The sequence below is a fragment of the Ovis canadensis genome, chromosome 20 (assembly GCF_042477335.2).
Source record: "Ovis canadensis isolate MfBH-ARS-UI-01 breed Bighorn chromosome 20, ARS-UI_OviCan_v2, whole genome shotgun sequence".
Taxonomy (NCBI): Eukaryota; Metazoa; Chordata; class Mammalia; order Artiodactyla; family Bovidae; genus Ovis; species Ovis canadensis.
This window is the reverse complement of record NC_091264.1, coordinates 32,005,591-32,025,399: the sequence shown is the minus strand read 5'-3', so window position 1 is coordinate 32,025,399 and position 19,809 is coordinate 32,005,591. Positions and strand designations below refer to the sequence as shown.

Sequence of the window (19,809 nt, the reverse complement as noted above, 5' to 3'; positions counted from 1 at the left end):
ATAGATGATTAAAGAAACGTCTCTTGTCTTTTTACCATCTCTGTTGTATTCAATTGCTTTCTCCCTCCATTTTTATTACTGCCACTCTTTCTCTTTCTTCAAGGTTATTGTGTTTGTTTTTTTTCTTTAGTTTTTGAACTGGAAACTTAGCTGAGCAATTTTTTTTAACTTTTCTTTTGTCATATAAATATTTAGAACTATACATTTTTCTCTATAAATCACTTTATCTGCATCTAATGAAGTTTTGGATGGAGGAATTGTTTCTATACTCATTATTTACTGAAGTATAGTTGATGTACAATATAAGTACAGTATAGTGATTCACAATCTGGTGAGGCTTTTACTTAATTCTGAAAATGTTCACACTTAAAAGTTTAAAGAATTGTACAGTGACACCCAAATGTTCAACACCTAATTTCTACAGTTAAGATTTTACTTTATCTGCCTTATCATGCAATTTTCCGTTTATTCATCCTCTCTGCTATTGATTTCAAGGATCTTATTTTTTGTTCACTTGGAAGGAAATGACAGATATAAGCACATTTCACTCTTAAATATTTCAGCCTGCATATCATTACCTGGAGTTCATTATTTTTACTGATTGGTTGAAATTTTAAGGTCAGTTTATTAAGCTCAATGATAAAAGCTGTCAGAAGATTTTTTTTCCCGAAAATTATTTTTTCTTATGAAAAAAAGCAAAGAAAATCAATACACACCCTCAGCATAGACGCAGATGCTGCTGCAGTCAAACCTCTTTAAGATGAGGATAGTTTCCTAGTTGGTCAAGTCACTCTCAGGTCAGCAGGATTGTAGTCTGGATCATCCCCCTTATCTTCTGGCTCCAAGTTATTTAATTTCTGGACAAGTGACTCATCAACCTCCACGCTGTATCCAGCATCCTCCAAGAACTGGGTATTAGCTGTGTCAAGATTATGATCTGTTTCGAACAACTGTTTCCCACTTAATTTACTTTTTCCTGCTTGTTCTTTTACTTTCACTCATTTAAAAAAATTTCCAAGAGTTCTGTATCAAACTTGGCCTTCCAACTTAAGAAATTTTGGATAGTAATAGGAGTACCATAAAATAATTGTTTTTCAGCTTCTGCTCTTCTTCTTGTCTTCAAGTTTCTATTTGATCTACCATTTCACTTAATTTTATTGGACCGCTATTGCTAAAGATCATACTATAGAAAAGCTTTCTTCTGCCTGTAGTGCTGCTGCTGCTGCTGCTGCTAAGTCGCTTCAGTCGTGTCTGACTCTGTGCAACCCCATAGACGGAAGCCCACCAGATTCCCCCGTCCCTGGGATTCTCCAGGCAAGAACACTGAAGTGGGTTGCCATTTCCTTCTCCAATGCATGAAAGTGAAACGTGAAAGGGAAGTCACTCAGCTGTGTCAGACTCTTCTCGACCCCATGGACTGCAGCCTACCAGGCTCCTCCATCCATGGAATTTTCCAGGCAAGAGTACTGAAGTGGGGTACCATTGCCTTCTCCCCTGTAATGCTAGTAACTTTAAAAATATCTGAGACTTCAGTACCTTCTAGGTTTTTCTGGGAGAGTATTTCCTAGAGAGGAGCTTCATCTGGGTGCTTTTCCCTATATATAAACTTGAGGAGGGAGGGCAGGACAGTTTCATTGTTTTCTCCAGCCTTATGTGTCACAAGAATAATGAACCTGGCTGGATTTTTCCGATACTTAGCTGAAATACTACCAAAGGAGAATATGGTATTAGGAAAATTTATTTGTATTTTGGAAGACCAGCTGTTAAGAGGGTTGGATCAACATACAATCGAGCTCTGAAGGAGTCAGGATAGAAGGACTCCAGAGATTCCAGTTTATATATATATATATATATATATATATATATATATATATATTTAATATTCTTTTCCATCATAGTTTATCATAAAATATTGAATATAGTTCCCTGTGCTATACATTAGGACTTGTTTATCCATTCTAAATACAACAGTTTGCATCTACCAACCTCAAACATCCAATCTATCCCTCTCCCTAACATACAGAAAAGTGCAAAAATCCTAAGTGTATAGCATAATGAATTACGACAAAATGAATACATCCAAATCAAGAAATAGAAAAGGATTCCAGAAACTCCCCTCATGTAACCACTACCTGAACTTCAAACGCTGTATTTTGTTTACTTTTTGAACTTGGTATAAAAAAAATCATATAATTTGTATTTTTGTGTGTGTGGCTTTCTTTAGTACAATACTGTATCTGTGAAATCCATATAGTTGCATCTAGTGATAGTCTTTTCATCGGTATATGGTATTCCATTGTATGAATCTACTACAGTTGAAATTCTACAGTATTCATTCTACAGTTGAAATATTTACTGCTATAAATAATGCCATGAGAACACTTTTGTGTGTCATTTTTATTGTGGTAAAACATACATATTTCCCCTTTTGTACACTCACAATATTCTACAGCTATCACCACAATTCATTTCCAGAACTTTTTCTTATCTTTTTGATGCACATATGTGGATATTTCTTATGGGTATATACTTAGGAAATGCTGGATCACATTGTATATGTTCAACTTTAAAAAATATTGCCAGGCTTCCCTGGTGGCTCAGTGGTAAAGAATCCACCTGCCAATGCAGGAGACACAGGTTTGATCCCTGATCCAGGAAGATCCCACATGCTGCAGATCCCACAGGCCGCAGCTATTGAGCCTGTGGTCTAGAGCCCAGGAGCCACAGCTGCTGAAGCCTGAGAGCCCAGAGCCCATGCTCTGCAACAAGAGAAGCCGTCACAATGAGAAACACATGCGGCGCAACTAGAGCGTCGTCCCTACTCCCCACTAGAGAAGAGCCATGCAGCAATGAAGACCCAGCACGGCAGGAAAAAAAAAGAAAGAAAAAATTATTGCCAATGTTTCAAAGTGCCAATAGTAACTTACATGCCCACCGACCCTGCACGATAGCTCCCATGGCTATATGCCCCTTAAATTTTAATTTTAATTATTTTAAGTTTTAATTATTTTAGAAATTTGTTTTGTATCTTTTCTCACTTCTCTGATAACTGTTTAGCACCTTTTCATATGGCCATTTAGACAATAAAAAGGGCTAAAGAAACAGAGAACACAAAACTATATCTTATGAAATTTGAAGCTCAAATTGTATTATTTGTGTGTTAGCGAGCAGTTTACATTTCTAAGAATATGTCTCCCATTGACTAAAATCAACCCCACAGGGCAATATCTCTCACACTTCCACACTGCATATATGAGATTATATCTTAAAAAGGAAAATCCTTTACAGTCACTTGAGTGGTGTTTAGGGACTTAATAGTGACAAAGGCATGAATTGAATCCACCATGTTTAACAGAATATCATGCTTTCTAATTACAATTATTACCAAAAAGTGGGGTCTAGCTGCTCCCTGCTCAAAAACCAATAAACAGGCCAAGCTGGTGGAAGGGAAGGTTTGCTTTATTTCAGACATCAGCAACTGTGGGGGAAGGGCAGACATCTGTCAAAGGCAAACTGCCCCCTCCCCGCCCCCACAAGCCGGGGGTAAGAGCTTGTATAGTCAGGGAGGGGGGCTCCGTACCCAAAGCACAGTCAGCACAGTCAGCTCATCTTCGAACTGGTCATTGGTGGTCTTACCAGCATGATCTTGGTTATTTTAGGTACAGTTAATCTTCAGTTCCAGGGTCCATTTGTTCCCATTTCTTGAAGCCAATTCTTAGAATTGTAGCAGCTTATGTCATGGGTACAGCCTAATTATTATGCAGTTAGCTTCTTCCACCTGCCGTTTTTTAAAAATTAATTAATTTATTTTAATTGGAGGCTAATTGCTTTACAATATTGTGGTGGTTTTTGTTTTAATATCTATAAGACAGCTCATCTATAAGCCATATAGATATGGCTCAGAGCATTATCCATAGCCCTTGGTGCTGCTACTGCTGCTAAGTCACTTCAGTCGTGTCCGACTCTTAGCGACTGCATGGACTGCAGGCTCCTCCATCCATGGGATTTTCCAGGCAAGAGTACTGGAGTGGGGTGCCATTGCCTTCTCCACTATAGCCCTTGAGGAGGAACTAAAGGTCCTTAACTATGCTCAATTAGTACATCATTATTATTTGGTCTTTTTTTACTGTTTTCCTTTGTTTCTACATGTTCTCATTTCTCTGATTAAACTTACTCTTTGCCTAAGTCTTTCCACAGACAAAAAGCAGGCAGAGGACATGAGGGGCAAAGACCGTAGGGTCCTGCTCTGTTTCATTATTACTGATATGTAGGGTATCACACTATTGCCATTCCACTCACAGGGAATGCCTAGGCTCAGTTCTCATCTAAAGACAGTCAACATTTTTGTCCCACTCTCAGCATACAGTTTTTCATAAGGCTATAGCCCCAAGCAGAAGGTTGACAATGGTTTTGTTCAGCTTGCATGTAGGGGTAAGGGTGTCCTTGGCTTCAAGCTGAAAATCCATCCCAGGTCCCCCACCTCCCGGGAGGCACAAATCTCTGACTGCTACCCTTGCTTCCAGTCTTATTTCAGAGCCCATGGGCTCTGTGGCTTTAGCAAATTCACAGAGGTGTTGATGTTTTAAAGCTTAGACCTCTTTACTCTTTTCAAGTTCTATCTATCATTGCTATATGTCTGCTACAGGATGTGTGTGTGTGTGTGTGTGTGTGTGTGTGTGTAAAAGCTGTAAGCTGTTTTCATCTGTCTAATAAGAGTTTAGTAAGAGTTTCTCTCTCTCTCTCTTTTTTTTTTTCCAGCCACGCCATGCAACATGCGGATCTTAGTTTCCCAACCAGGGATCGAAACTGTACCCCCTGCATTGGAAGTGCAGAGTCTTAACCACTGGACCATCAGGGAAGTCCTAATAAGAGTTTCGTGAATTGACAACAGACAGGAGTTGTGACAGGATGTTAGTTAGGTGCTCCCTGTCATCTCTGGAGTTTCAGCAAAGGTCTCAAAGGCAGAAAGCAACACAACAGATGCCAGGCAACCTCTTCTCCCATACACTTCAAAGGGAGATGGGATGAGATTGTGAACCAGTCTGCCAGCATTACTATTACTAATTATCCACACTGAATCAATACAAGGGAATGAGAATTGTGTTGCGGAGTTCCCTGTGAGCTCTCTATTTCCTCTCCCACAATTCTGGGGAGGGAGAGGGGGTTTTCCCCTTTGCCTAAAGCCAAGTGGGGACTTCCCTGGTGACTCAGACCGTGAAGAATCTGCCCGTAATGTGGGAGACCTGGGTTTGACCCCTGGGTCAGGAAGATCCCATGGAGAAGGGAATGGCTACCCACTCCAGTAATCTTGCCTGGAGAATTCCAAGGACAGAGGAGCCTAATAGGCCATGGTCCATGGGGTCACAAAGAGTTGGACATGACTGAGCGACTAACACACACACACACACACACACAGAGCCAACTGAGATAGAGACCTCCACTAGCACCTCGCAGAATGTTTGGCTTAGATCTCCTGGATTTGGAAAGTCCACAGGGACTCATGTCCTAACTCCCACCTGAGGAAGTCCATATGCAAAATGCTGGCTGACCAGCTTTCCTGGGATGGTGAGTAAGGTAGGTTGCATGGAGAGTGAGCTGCACTGCCCTTGCCAATAGGGCAAAGATGCATGAGTTGTCCTGTGGGACAAGTATACCTAGAAGGAAATGACTTGGAGTCATTAAAAAGGTCCTTCCCATGCAGGATGCTCTGAGAGGAAAGGAACTTCAGGATAGTATATTTTACAGAACCTGCAGAAGGCCATGAACTTGGGGGCGGGGAGAGAGGAGTCATAGGCAGTTAACCAGAGGAGAGGCATTGCCTAGGTCCCAGTAAGAGAGCTAAAAAAAGCCCACAACAGTGACACACACAAGAGAGAAAGAGCCAACTTTTGTGAGTCCTCCAAGTCCACAGAGAACCAACTTTTGAAGATAACAGCATCCTGCCCCAACTGGGAAAAGCTGTGGCCCTTTCCCCTAAGCTCTTCTCTTATACCAAACCCTGGGGGAGGGGTTCAGAAATAGCAGCTGGCCAGCAAGACAGGAGGAGTAAACTCTGATGAGTAAAGCCCAGGAATGTGGAGAAACTTGGCACACCTTCCTTTATCACAGCAAGACTCACATCTGAAGCAGGAAAAAGCTAGAGGAGAGGCAAACCTTTAGCTTGAATGAAGTTGAGAGTTGAATTATGTTTAGGGCAGGTGTGAAGACGAAGGAAGGGAGTTTTCCAATTATATAACCTGGGGGCCAGCTCCCCTGATAAAAATAATCATTCAGTATTAGAGAAGGATTGAAGAGGAAAAGTTGATACAGTGTACCTATCCCAGATTTAGCAGATATTGACTCCAATGAGCTGTAAACACCTATTCACATTTTCTTCATATTTGCTTAGATCACACCAAAAGCAATGGGTAACCAAAATTCATACACAGAATAATAAAGACTGAGTGTACACCTCTGGCAGAGTTTTAATTGGTACTCTGCTCCACATAGTCACTTAGGACCCAGGCTGACAGGCTGTCCCGTCTGGACCACGTAGCTTCTTCAGTTCCACAGCAAGGAAAGAAAAAGCATTTTATAACTCCTCTTTCCTGATTTCCCAGAGGCGATACAAGGTGCTTGCATTCACAGCTGTAGTGACTAGAAATAGTCACAAGACTCCCCTTTTAGAAATGGGGAAGGAAGCATTCTTTTTTTGGTGCTAAGCATGAGAGGAGCCTCAGATATGGTGCATGAGCGCGCAGTCACCCAGTTGCATCCGACTGTTTGCAACCCAACAAACTGTAGGGCAAGGATATACTGGAGTGGGTTGCCATTTATTCCTCCAGGGGATATTCCCAACTCAGGGATCAAACTGGCGTTTCCAGCATCTCCTGCATTGGCAGGTTCTTTACCATTCACAGATGAAAGTGAAAGTGAAGTCGCTCAGTCGTGTCCGACTCTTTGAGACCCCATGGACTGTAGCCTATCAGGCTCCTTTGTCCATGGGATTTTCCAGGCAAGAGTGCTGGAGTGGATTGCCCTTTCCTTCTCCAGGGGATCTTCCCAACACAGGAATCGAACCTGGGTCTCCCGTGTTGCAGGCAGAAGCTTTACCGTCTGAGCCACCAGGGGAGCCCAATTCACAGATGACTAACACCAATTTCCAGGACATTTTACATGGCAGCCTCACTTACAGAGGCTGTCACCCTTCTCTGATAGGACTTTTACCTGCTGAGCTAGTGTACCTAAATCTTTGATTGCAGGTCTCTGTCGCACGTGTTATGAAACATGTTTTTAGACTGCTCAGAAACCTTGTACATAACTCATATTTTCTGCTTAAGAGCCATCACTTTCTCAGATTGCTTTACTTTACTTCTTTTACTTTTGTTTTCACAGAGAAATCACATTAAAGAAAGCTCTTTACTGTCACATTACACAGTTAAAAGAAAACAACAGAACTGGATTGAGATGTGGATAACTCGCATTTGACAGCGTTCATTCATTAGCTGATAACTCATTCCTTCATACAGAGAAGGCACTGGTGACCCACTCCAGTACTCTTGCCTAGAAAATCCCATGGACAGAGGAGCCTGGTAGGCTGCAGTCCACGGGGTCCCTAAGAGTCGGACACTACTGAGCGACTTCACTTTCACTTTTCACTTTCATGCATTGGAGAAGGAAATGGCAACCCACTCCAGTATTCTTGCCTGGAGAATCCCAGGGAACGGGGAACCTGGTGGGCTGCCATCTACAGGGTCGCACAGAGTCGGACAAGACTGATGTGACCTAGCAGCAGCAGCAGCAGCAGCATTCCCTCATGATGACTTCCCAGTATACAGATAATCCCAACTCATGTTTCAAAAAAAACAGGCTATCCATCTGTGAAAAATAATCTCCGATTTAATTTAATGGACTATGCAAGGGTTCATATAAAAAATTCCATGTAAACTGAATCTGGGAAACAAAATCATTAAAAGTGTTAATAAATATGGAAGAATATATTAAGAATCTTGACATGATGAAGGCCATTTTAGGCCACAAAATCCAAAGTCAGCAACTGGAAATTCAAATGCCTATAGGGAGCAAGCAAGTAATGTTGAGTGAAGAAAGATGGGTGTGAGAGAAGTCAATTAGTAAAAATTTATTTTAATTTTACTGAGCTATGAGGTAAGCAAATGCCATTATATAAATACGTGAAATTGGATAGACTCTAAATTTAATATGAAAAATATAAACTAGAAAATGGTAATCTTAGGGAATGCCCTGGCAGTCCAGTGGTTAGGGCTTAGCCCTTTCACTGCCAGGCCAGGGTTCAATCCCTGGTCAGGAAATTAAGATCCCACAAGCCCCACAGCTCTATCAAAAAAAAGAAAAAAAAGGAAATCTTTTGTAAGTAATTTTTTCTTTGTCTTGTCTCTTTGCAAACAGAAACCTGATTTTCATACCAATTTCAGGCTTTGTGTTTCTAGTTGATAGAGGAAAACTTTCAAGCCATTAGTACTTTATTTTGAAGAATTCAATTTAGCGTCAACACTTTTTTTTCATGTTTTGACCACTGTTTTTCTTTCTTTTTTTTAACTTTGTACTTAGTATGCAGGACCCTGAGTCCCTGTACTTAGTATACAGGGACTACCACTGCACCCAAGTGTCCAGGAAAATTCTGGTCGCAGACTGGAGGGTTCCAAATCGCTTGCAAAAACTCTCCAGGCCTCCTAGCTGTCACGATGTGGACCCCTAGCGGTGAGCGACGTTCCCGATAAGTGTTTTGGTTGAGACAGCGGCAATTTTACTCGGATGCCTGCTTTGGGTTTGATTCTCGCTTCCGAATCGCCCCCATTCCGCACTTCCCCATCCTCAATTTCAACTTCTACAAAAGAGGCAAACTACAAAGTAAACTGTTGGCCGTGGTGTGGCTTCTATGGGAGCCAGGACTTCATCGGTCGCTCTTGCCGAGGTGCGTAATCTCCCACATAACGCCTCGCAGGATTTTTATATTCCCATCGCTTACAACCATTTCTTGTCACCACGTAAATTAGCAGGGTTGCGGGCAGGGGAAAAGGCAAAGATGCTCCCGCCCCCTCGAAGCCACCAGCGTCCCAAGGACCCGAGCATTCCCCGGAAGAGCCCACTCCGCTCCTGCTAATCCTTTCCCTTCCGCTCGGCCCACCCCGGGCAGAGCGCTCGGGGTCACGTGCTCGCCGGAGGAGGGGAAGTGGGCGGCTCAGCGGCCGCCATCTTGCCGGCTTGGAGGCGGTCCGTGAGGAGCGCAGGTCGCGCGCTTCTCCTCCCCACCCCTCGCCCAGCCTCGCACCGCCCTCCGTGCTCCTCCCCACTTCTGGCTCCCTTGGCCGCTCCCTGAGTGGAGGAACGGGGAGCCCCGGAGGGCGGGGGGGTGTGTCGGGCCCGTGCGCGCGCCCTCCAACCGCCAGCCGCGGCCGCGGGGGCGCGCTCGACCGGGCCCCAGGGGCGGCGCGGGGCTGAGGGGAGGGGGCTGCTCCGGCTGCGGGGGCGGCGCACGGCGGCCGTGGCGGCCCGGGTTGCAGCTGCGGCGGCGCGCTGGGGGCCCGCGTCCGGGGCGCCCCCAGGTCGGCGCTGCCGCCGTGGCCGCGGCTTCCAGAGCCATGTACCGCAGCGGCGCCCGCTCCTCCGTGTCTTCACACCGGCCTAAAGAGAGCGGCGGGGGCGACCCGCGCACCGGCCGCAGCTCCGGCTCCTCCTCAGGCCCCGCTCGCCGCACCTCACCTCCGACCTCCTGCTCCTCCTCGTCGCGGACGCCGGCTCGCCGGCCCCGCTCTCCCTCAGGGCACCGCGGCCGCCGGGCCTCTCCGTCCCCTCCGCGGGGTCGCCGCGGCTCCCCGTCTCCGCCCCGCGGCCGCCGGGCCTCGCCGTCCCCGCCGCGGGGTCGTCGCGGCTCCCCATCCCCGCCGCGGGCCCGTCGCGGCTCCCCGTCGCCGCCGCGGGGCAGACGACTCTTCCCGCCGGGCTCGGCCGGCTTCCGAGGGAGCAGCCGAGGGGAGTCCCGCGCCGACTTCGCCAGGGACGGCCGCGGAGACCATCCAGGCGACAGCGGCGGCCGGGTAATCCCACCCCTCCACCCGGACTCTGTGCTCCAGCCCCCTCGCCCGCAATTCCCGCTTTCAGAAACGCCCGCCGCCCGGACGACCCGAGGCCTCCAGGCCGGGGTCCCCACATGGAAGGCCCTTCATCCCCATGGGCTCCCTCAGCGACGCCCGAACCAGGGGTTTCCTGGTCAGCCCAGGGAACTTCATTTGCACAATAACGGATTCGGGACGCGGCCGGGAGCCGGCTCGGGACGCCGTGCTGCGTTCCCTGGGAATAGACTGGTTCTCTCCCTCTGTGTGAGGTGTGAAAAAGTTTGCCGGGCGAGGGGAAGCTCCTCCACGCCGTGTGCCTGGTACTTTTTCAGTAGTTGGTGTCCTTAGAGTTGGATGGTTTTGTGTGTGTTCCGCTAGAACTGAGCTGCGCCCTGGATCTGGAAAAGGGTTGAAATGTCTTTGTGGCGACTTAGGGTGGCTTAAACAGTTCCCAGGGTAGACACCGAGAGAATGTAAACTGTTAGTACTCTGTTGGAGCTGCTTCTCCGAAATCGAAGTGTGGGTATCTACAGTCGTTGTAATAGCTGCCTCCACTTAACCTAGTTGTGTGGCAGGAATGATGCTCAGCCCTTCACTTTCCCTGTGAACATTCACGTCCTTTCGGGGGGGTGGGGAGGGCGGGGTGGGTTCCTTATCTAACAGCTGAGGAACTCACAGAGGTTTAAAAAACTTAAGGTGATGCCTGTAAGAAGTGGTGGAGTGTGATTCAATTCTTTACCTGGTTCCCAATACCCTGAATTTAACTGTTATGTTTCCAAGCTGAAGGGACAGAGCATGAGGTTAAGAAGGTTAGTTTAGAGGTAATACTGACTTTTCATGCATCTCTCCGTTAGTAGAGCCTCTGGGCAGGATCTGGTGTTTTGGTATTTGTTTTTATTATTAGTTAACCAATCCTTTAAAAAAAGTGACAAAGTTTCTGTTTTATTTAGTGGATCTCTAACAATATCTGTGTACTCTGGTCATAGGTGAATTGGCTTATTAACATTTTAAGATTTTCTTAGCTGAGTATGATAGTCTGAATGTTAATCACTACAGAGAAAGTAAGGAAAACAAAAAACAATGAGTTTCCATAACTTCCCCTTTCTTCTCCAATGCACAACCTATTTGCTCCAGTCTTTTGTCTCAGTAAATGACATCACCCGTTGCTCAGCCAGAAACAGTGAACATCTTCCTTCTCCTAGTCTGTAAGGATAACTTCATCTATCTAAACTATCAGCTCTACCTCCAAAATACATCCTCCAAACTGTTGTCTTCCTACCATTATTCTTATCTAAACTTTATCTCTTGCTTAGTTTATTGCATTAGGCTCCATTACACTCCACTTTTGTTACCATCCAGTTTTTTCTATACCTAGAAATCAAAACGATTTTTAAAGACCTCCATTTTATGTATTTGAGAAATATTTATTAACGCTTACCATGCTGTTCTGGGCACTGGGAATATAATAATGAACAAACCAGTCAAAAGCCCTGCCCTAGTAGAGCTTATATTCTGACAGGGGGAGTTGGATAATATGAAAAGTAAAATGTCTTGGCATGTTAAATATGATTAAGTGCTAAGAGAAAAAACAGAAAGGAGTTACAATTTTTGGTAAGGTAGCCAGAGAAGGCCTTCTGGAAGGTGATTTCTTAATAAAGACCTGAAGAAGATGAGGATGTAAACAGAGTGAGCATCTAGAGGAAGTATGTAGTAATGTCATTCCCCTGCTTGAACCCCTTCTGTGGCTTGTTAAACTAAGAATAAAAATCCAGATTTCCTAACTGTGGCTTCTGCCTGTTTTGTGTCACTTCACTGCAGTCATGCTGGCCACCTTTCTGTTCCCCCAGACATGCTAAGCTCATTACAGAGCATGCTCTTTTTGCCTGAAACATCTTCCATCTGTTCTTTGCAAGACTGATATCTCATCATTCAGGCTCCAGATTAAATGGTATCACCTCAGAATGCCTTTTCTAACCATCTCATCTGAAGTAGCTCCTTTTCCCCAATCTTTCATGTTATCATGTTTTAATGACTTTTTAACACTTCACAGTGCCATCAGAAATACTTTTTTTTTTCTTAACCTGTGTTTGGCTTGTCTCCTTTAGTGGAAATGTAAAGATTCTGGTAGCAGACTTAATTCACTCCTCTGGCCCCATGCCTAAGAAAATGATAATTTAAAATGTAAATATATGTTTATTTATTTGGCTGCACAAGGTCTTAGCTGGAGCATGGGAATACTTTAATTGTGTCATGTGGGATCTAGGTCCCCAACCAGAAATGGAACCCAGGCCACTAGACCACCAGTGAAGTCCTTGATAATTTTTTTAAAGTCCTTTATTTTTGGAGTAGTATCTTACCATAATCATCTCTCACCCTGTAGGACTATAGCTTTAGGAAGGAGAACAGTTTTGAGTGTAGGAATGTGTTGACCCTGTTGACTTAATATCTTTTACTCTTGTAGAGACGCTCTCCTGGTCTGAGATCTGACTCTTCTTTGGAACAGAGCTTACGGATCACTGTTGGCAATGACCACTTCTGTGTTGGCATACCAGAACGGAGGTGGCTTAGTGATCGACTGGCGTCTCCAGTGGAAAATCTGGAGGATGCAGACAGGTAGGCTTCATCTGAAGCGGCACGCCATATGAATACTTGAAGGTAGAATTGTTGCTGTTTTCCGAATGATGTATTTGAAAGGGTGGTGCCAGCACTGAAGTTTATGCACTATGTCCAGTACAAAGTATAACATTGGAAAGAGTGGGGTAGACTCTGTTGCTGAAACAATTATGTAGAAAAAAAGACTTTAAAAGATCTAAGACTTCCCTAGTGGTCCAGTGGTTAAAACTCTGTGCTTCCACTGTAGGAGCCATGGGTTCAATCCCTGGCCAGGGAGCTACAATCCTGCAGCATGGCATGGCCAAAAAAAAAAGGTCATCCTGGCCCCAACTGGAAAGGAGGAAGTTGAGGGAATATGAACAGTCCCCCAAATTAAAAACAGTTGAGATGATACAGATTCTAAAATAGTGGAACTAGTGGGGTCCCTTCTGCAAAGGAAAGTTCTGAACAAAATAGGATATCTAGGAAATCTACTTACTTAATGGCTGCACTGGGTCTTCGTTGCTGCAATCAAGCTTTCTCTAGTTGCATTGAGTAGGGACTCCTCTAGTTGCAACCCACGGGCTTCTCACTGCAGTGGCTTCTGTTGTTACACAGCACAGGCTCTAGAGCTTGGACTCAGTAGTTGGGGTACACTGGCTTAGTTGCCCCGCAGCATACAGAATCTCCCAGACCTGGGATCAGACCTGTGTCCCTTGTATTGACTGGCAGATTTTTAACCTCTGGACTATCAGGGAAGTCCTTAGAAATCTTTTTTTAAATGGTGTTATTTTTCAGCTTGTCCAGGCTGAAATATATATAGATTCAGAAAAGGTTTAGGTAAATTCATGTTAATTGTATATGCACGCACACACACATTTATAGGCATTAATAGAAAGTTAGAGATCTTTAAAAATGTTTAATTTCAGTTATTACTTTACAACCACTGAGGGCTAAGGAAGGTCAAATATACTCCACAGGGTGTTAAATATAGATCTCAGGTACTAGGAACTTAGGTATGTATGGGAAGTAAATAATGCATTACGTGTTTTTCACCTTGCAAAAGTAAAAGAGCTAGAATGGGAGTGCAGGGAAAGCACTCTTTCTGAGAGCTGAGAACCATGTCTGTTAGTGGTTTCTGCCAAGTATATTGGGAGTTTTCACAAATGTTTAGCAGTAGCAGTAAATCAATATAATGTTCTTTTAAACCGTGACTCTCCGTGAAGTAGTACACAGAATATAGGCAGGCAGGTGGGGGACAGCTGGGCAGGAAGTGTGAGGACCAGTGCTGCCCTTTGGTAATATTTACTTCAAAGCTTCAGTGGCTATTCAATGCAGTGAAGCAAGGCAGGACAGTCATATAACACTGAAGCTTCTGAAGATAGAGCTTCAAGGTATGTGACTCTATCACTTAATTGAGGCAACAGCCCATGCCCTTCTAGCTGCTTCTATTTTGGGAGATGATTGAGTAGGCAGTCCGAGTAGGTGGTGCATGATGTGATTCTCTTCCTTCCTTAGGAGCTTAGGTTTTGGTGTGACTTTAGCATTTCCTCTTGCTGGTTCTAGGGTGTCAGTAGCATTTCCTTTTGCTGGTTCTAGGGTGTCAGCTCCCCTTTCCATAAACTTTGTTATGCATGTGTGCTTCAGGTAAACAATTGTCTGTTTATAAGTTATAAAAATTAAAAATTTCCTCTCTGTATTTGAGGTATTAATTTTCTTTCTTGAATCCTGTTTCAGAGAGAGAAATTTATTTTAGAGAAAGTGAGATAAGGTTCTAAAAGGAGGTTCCAGGCCATTCTTTAGACTTTTTTGCCCTCAGCACTCTTGCTCAATCTGCTTTGTGTCAGTAATTACTGTCTGCTAAAACCAGGCCATAGGAACGTTGGCATTCACAAAGTGTCTTCCTGACTGTGAGTCCAGTCTTTAGCTAATGAAACAGGCCATTTCCATCATTTGTATGTAGGTGTGTGTTTATTTTTTCCTGAGACCCTGTATTCTTTCTCTTCCCGTATTTGATCTGTTAAATTTTATACCAGGTTTGTGTTACGGCCAGATTGCCAGGGTTGTCAGTCTCCTCACCATGGCAGTTCTCTGTGCAGGACTGTAACTTATCCTGTAAAGGAAGTGTGAATAGGTTGTATGAAGACTGAGCTTCTGAATAAGTGTAGATGTGAGGTTGATTTCCCTTGTTTATCAGAGTATTCTGCACATTATACATTCCATTCATGGTATTCTCATCTCCTGACTTCTCCTTGCCTTGATGTAGGGAGTAGGATTTTTTCCCTGTTACTTGCCTTAGGGAAAAGACAGAAGTGCCACAGCTTTCTTCAGGCATTTTGAGGAATCAGCACAGGAAAATAATGGGAAGTTTGAGCTCTGGAGAACCTTTTTTTTCTTACCATATACATTTTTTAGCAGCTTTTTTATTTAGCCATAATTCATATACCATGCAATTCACCCATTTGGAGTGTACAGTTCAGTGATTTTTAGTATATTCATAGAGTTGTACATATACCACTGTGATCAATTTTAGAATTTTTCTTTTTGCCTTATCCTTAGTCTCATCTACCCACCCCCCAGCCTATCATTAACCTTCTTCTGTATTTATTCTGGCCATTTCATATAAATAGTATCATACAATGTGTGGTCTTTTGTGACTGGCTTCTTTCACGTAACATAATGTTTTCAAGATTCATTTGTGTTTTTACATGTAACACTGCTTCATTTTTTTAAAATTGCTGATAATAATTTCATTGTATGTATTTTGTTTATCTGTTACCAGTGTTGAGTGGATGGATACCATTTTAGTTGTTTCTGCTTTTTGGCTGTTATGAATAATGCTGCTATGAATATTGGTGTACAAACTTTTGTGAACACGTGTTGTTTTTTTTAACTTGCTTAAGGGAATTTGTAAACACAGGAAAAGTAGAATAGTTCAGTGAGCTTCCAGGTACCCATCACCTACATCATTCAGTCAATTTTTTAAGAAAAGAGTTGGACTTGACCAAAGCTTTCAGAGAGAGTTTGTCACTGAACTATTCTGAGCTACAGGAGCTGGCACTCTTTTTAGGACTCACTTTTATTGCAGTCAGTTTCTCTCTCATCCTTTGGGAAAACTAGGGAAGGAGGACATGAGCTTCTAACAGGCAACCTGATTTCTTCCTGTATTTACACATTAGCGCATTCTTTTAACTGTTTCTATTCCTTCTTTTATTGTTTTTGCCTCCTTTTGCAGGAGACTGCAGGTTTGGATTGAGTCTTTCTGAGATCCATTTCATTATTTCTAGCTTCTGGATGTTTAATGTTGGATGAGATTTGAGGCTAGTATGTCTCTTGGTGGAGAAAGCTGAATGTAGGAGCAATGGATGAACTTGCCTACTAGCCATACAGCCTGTAATTTTCCCCTATGCTAACGTGATCAGAGACTATGTATATAGATGGTGTTTTGGCAGTGGAGTGACTCAACTCATGGACATTCCTCCCTGAAAAAAGATGTGTTCATGGCTGGCAGACCTGCAAAATAAAATATTTTACTCTATTTATGTTTGATTTCAGAGATCATCTTTGGTCATTCTCATTCTTTCCTATTATTTCATAGTACATTGAGACCACAATTTTCCCTAAATTCTTGGGGAGGAGGTGAGTAACAGTAACCTTGATTCCCATAGATGACATTCTTATAGAAGAGGTAATAAAATTTATCCTTTATAGTCTTTCATAAAGTTACTTATAGCTGTAACCTCAGTCTGAAACTGAAAAGGGGCTGTGCTAGTGAATGAGACAAAGCAGCTCTTTGATGTTCTACTAACTTTTGTCCCAGAAATAGGAAAACAACTATTATTAAAAAAAAAACAAGTCGTTTTTCGAAACTTACAAAAACAGAAATAGCTCCTAGAAACTGTAGAAGACAGGAATAATTACCATCCTGTGGATAGTAATTCACTCTGAAATGTGAGTGACGTGTAAGTTTTTCTAAGTTGTATGCTTAAAGTACTTCGTTCTTGTTTAGTTGTTCAGTTGTGTCCAACTCTTTGTGACCCCATGGACTGCAGCCTGTCAGTCTCCTCTGCCATGGGATTTCCCAGACAGGAACACTGGAGAGGGTTGCTATTTCCTTCTCCAGGTGATCTTCCCAACCTAGGAATCCAACCCAAGTCTCCTCTACCTAGGGATCCAACCCAAGTCTCCTGCATTGCAGGTGGATTCTTTACCACTGAGCCACCAGAAAAGCTTAAAGTGCTAGGGGATCTTTGTTTCTGTGATATAAATCAGAAAGTTTTAGGGGGCAGTAGAAGCTCCCTGGGGCTTACCCAGTGGCTCAGCGGTAAAGAATCCACCTGCCAATGCAGTAGATGCAGATTTGATCCCTGGGTCAGACGGATCCCCCAGGGAAGGATAAAGCAACCCACTTCAGTATTCTTGCCTGGAGAATTCCATGGACAGAGGAGTCTGACAGGGCTGTAGTCCATGGAGTCCCAAAGAATTGGACAGGACTTAGCAACTAAACGGCAAAAACAGAAGCTCTGTGACCATAATGCCCCAGAAGATTAGGATACTGTGTGTGATATAGAGATCTGAGCTGAAAGGACAGATGTTCCATCCTGTATTTTTACCTTCATGCCTTAAAAGTCTAAGACCTTTTTGTTTCTATAATAAACCTATCTCACTGTAATAGAAATATAAAGTGAGATAACTGTCACATACTTTTTTTTCTGGACTCAAGATTAACAAAATGCTTATGGATATTCAGGCAAGGCAGGAAAGAGTATAACAAAACAGACTGTGAGGGAGTTTTATGGTTTTTAATATATGATCCAGTGAAACGAAGCAATTGCAGACCCTTCTAAAACTTACAAGAAAATCATGCCAATTGGATAGATCAGTGGTTAAAAAAAATTTTTTTTCCCACAGTGAAACTTTTTTTTCCCAAATGAAATACTCTGTAGAATTTAACAATATAAACAGGTAAAGTTGGCCTGCTCTAACTCAAATTTTGTTTTTACAGTTTTTGTTTTACACCTTAAAAAATTTTTTGGCTGTACCTGGCATGCAGGGTGGTACCTGAGAATCTGCATTTCTGAAAAAAGTGTCTGGGAAATACTGATGTTGCTTATTCAGACCACAGTTTTAGTAGCAAAGAGCTAGTGTGAAGTTATGTGACCCAGGACTCTTTGTAGTCTGGTAGTGGTATTTTCACATCTCCAAGACCTTTGCATGAGACTCTGCATCCCCAAAGTCTAATTAAAGAAAGAATTCTGTCCAGATAGATTAGCAGTCTCGTCCATTGGTTAGAGGCTGCAGCTGCTTGTGCTCTGGGAAAAGGGAGAAGTGTTGCATGTATATACATAGATTTGTTCTGACCTCATGATTACTGTCTTTTGTTCTAAGCATTCTACAGCCCCCTTGCCATATGTCAGTCTCTTAGCCTTGTCTGGTCTTGCTCTTTCCAAGTCCATTATATTCAGTGATGCTTGTCTCTTTCCTCAGGGATGACCTGACTGATGATTCTGTCTTCACTCGAAGCTCCCAATGCTCTCGAGGTCTTGAACGATATATTTCCCGGGAGGAGGCACCTCTCAGTCCCTTCTTGGGACAACTTGATGAGGACTACCGAGCAAGAGAAACTTTCCTGCATCGATCTGATTATAGCCCTCATATCAGTTGTCATGATGAGCTGTTGCGGGGAACAGAACGGAATAGAGACAAACTCAAAGGCTCCTACTCTATACGACCTGAGGAAAGTAGCCGGGAGGCCAAACGGCCCCGCTATGATGACACAGAGAAGATACACAACATGGGAAGTGATCACCCGAGTTTTACATCAGGGACTCGCAACTATCGACCGCGTAGACGGAGCCCAAGCCCTAGGTTTTTAGACCCTGAGTTTCGAGAGCTGGACCTCGCCCGGCGAAAACGAGAGGAAGAGGAGGAACGAAGTAGGAGCTTGAGTCAGGAGCTGGTGGGAGTTGATAGTGGCGGCACTGGTTGTCCCATCCCTGGATTGTCAGGTGTCCTTACAGCATCGGAGCCAGGATATTCTTTACATCGGCCTGAGGAAGTATCTGTGATGCCCAAGAAGTCAATTCTGAAAAAGCGGATTGAGGTGGACATGGAGCCTTCCTTGCAGGTCTATGCTGCGTTTCTTCTAGGGTGTCTTGCTTGTTTCTCTCAATATTTTAAAGCCTGCTTACTTTCCTGGGGGCTGTGTCCCTCAGGTATCTTTGGAATATATGTTGGTGCAACATTGTTATGCTTATGAGCTGTACCTTTCAGGACTCTCAAAGGAAATTGTAGGCCTCATGATGCAGTAATAGGGGGCTTCTATTGTTATGTATTAGGCTTCCTAAGGGGCTTTCCTGGTGGCGCAGACCATGGAAGAATCTGTCTGCAATGCAGGAGACCTGAGTGTAATCCCTGGGTCATGAAGATACCCTCGAGAAGGGAATGCAAACCCCACTCCAGTATTCTGGAGAATCCCATGGACCGAGGAGCCTGGCAGGCTATAGTCCATAGGGTTGCAAAGAGTCAGACATGACTGAGTGACTAAGCACACAGGCTTTCTAGACAGACGTTTTGGAGAGTATTTATTATATAAAGGGTTTTTTCCCTCTAAATTGGCCAGTCCTGTAGGATCTTTGAATATGGGTTTCTTGGAAATGAAGCTTGAAAAGCAAAGGGAGGAGCTGATTGAATTTTCCTCATGTCTCTTTAAAGAGAAGAAAAAATGTATGAGTGGTAGGACACTAGACCAGAAATCAGGTAATTCTAATTCTGGATCCATCTCTATCACCAACTTGCTATGTGATTTTTAGACAAGTCACCTAACCGTTCTGGACCTTGATATTTTTTCCTCACTTTAACGGAAAGATGGTCAGGCATGAGCGCTTGTTTTTACTTGTTCTCTTAGGAGCTAAGTAAGGGAAGGCTGATCAGTTAGGGATCAGAGTTTCCTGACTGTACTTCAGTCAGAGTAGCTGTGCTTGTATGTTTTTTTCTTTTGAAGATTCATAAAAAGAGAAAGTAAGTAAGCTAGGGCATCTCTTAAAGTCCTTTTGAATTCAAATTCCTTGTTAAAGACTATAACAAATGGGCAAAAGTTAAGATTCAATCTGCCTTCTTTTCTATTTCCGTTTGCTACAGCAGA

The 19,809-nt window shown here is 43.5% G+C and overlaps 1 protein-coding gene and 1 pseudogene across 1 annotated transcript in view; one reads left to right on the top strand and one right to left on the bottom strand.

The window, feature by feature from the left end:
* Positions 1-782: 782 nt before the first annotated feature.
* On the bottom strand, positions 783-8,815 carry LOC138425134 (RWD domain-containing protein 1 pseudogene; annotated as a pseudogene).
* Positions 8,543-19,809, top strand: part of ZNF318 (zinc finger protein 318) — a 28,129-nt gene continuing 16,862 nt past the window's right edge. Inside the window, exons 1-3 of the mRNA XM_069564534.1 lie at positions 8,543-10,055; positions 12,535-12,686; positions 18,153-18,792. Of these exons, the coding sequence (XP_069420635.1) occupies positions 9,600-10,055; positions 12,535-12,686; positions 18,153-18,792 (1,248 nt within the window). The 5' untranslated portion in view covers positions 8,543-9,599. The remainder of the gene's footprint in view (positions 10,056-12,534; positions 12,687-18,152; positions 18,793-19,809) is intronic.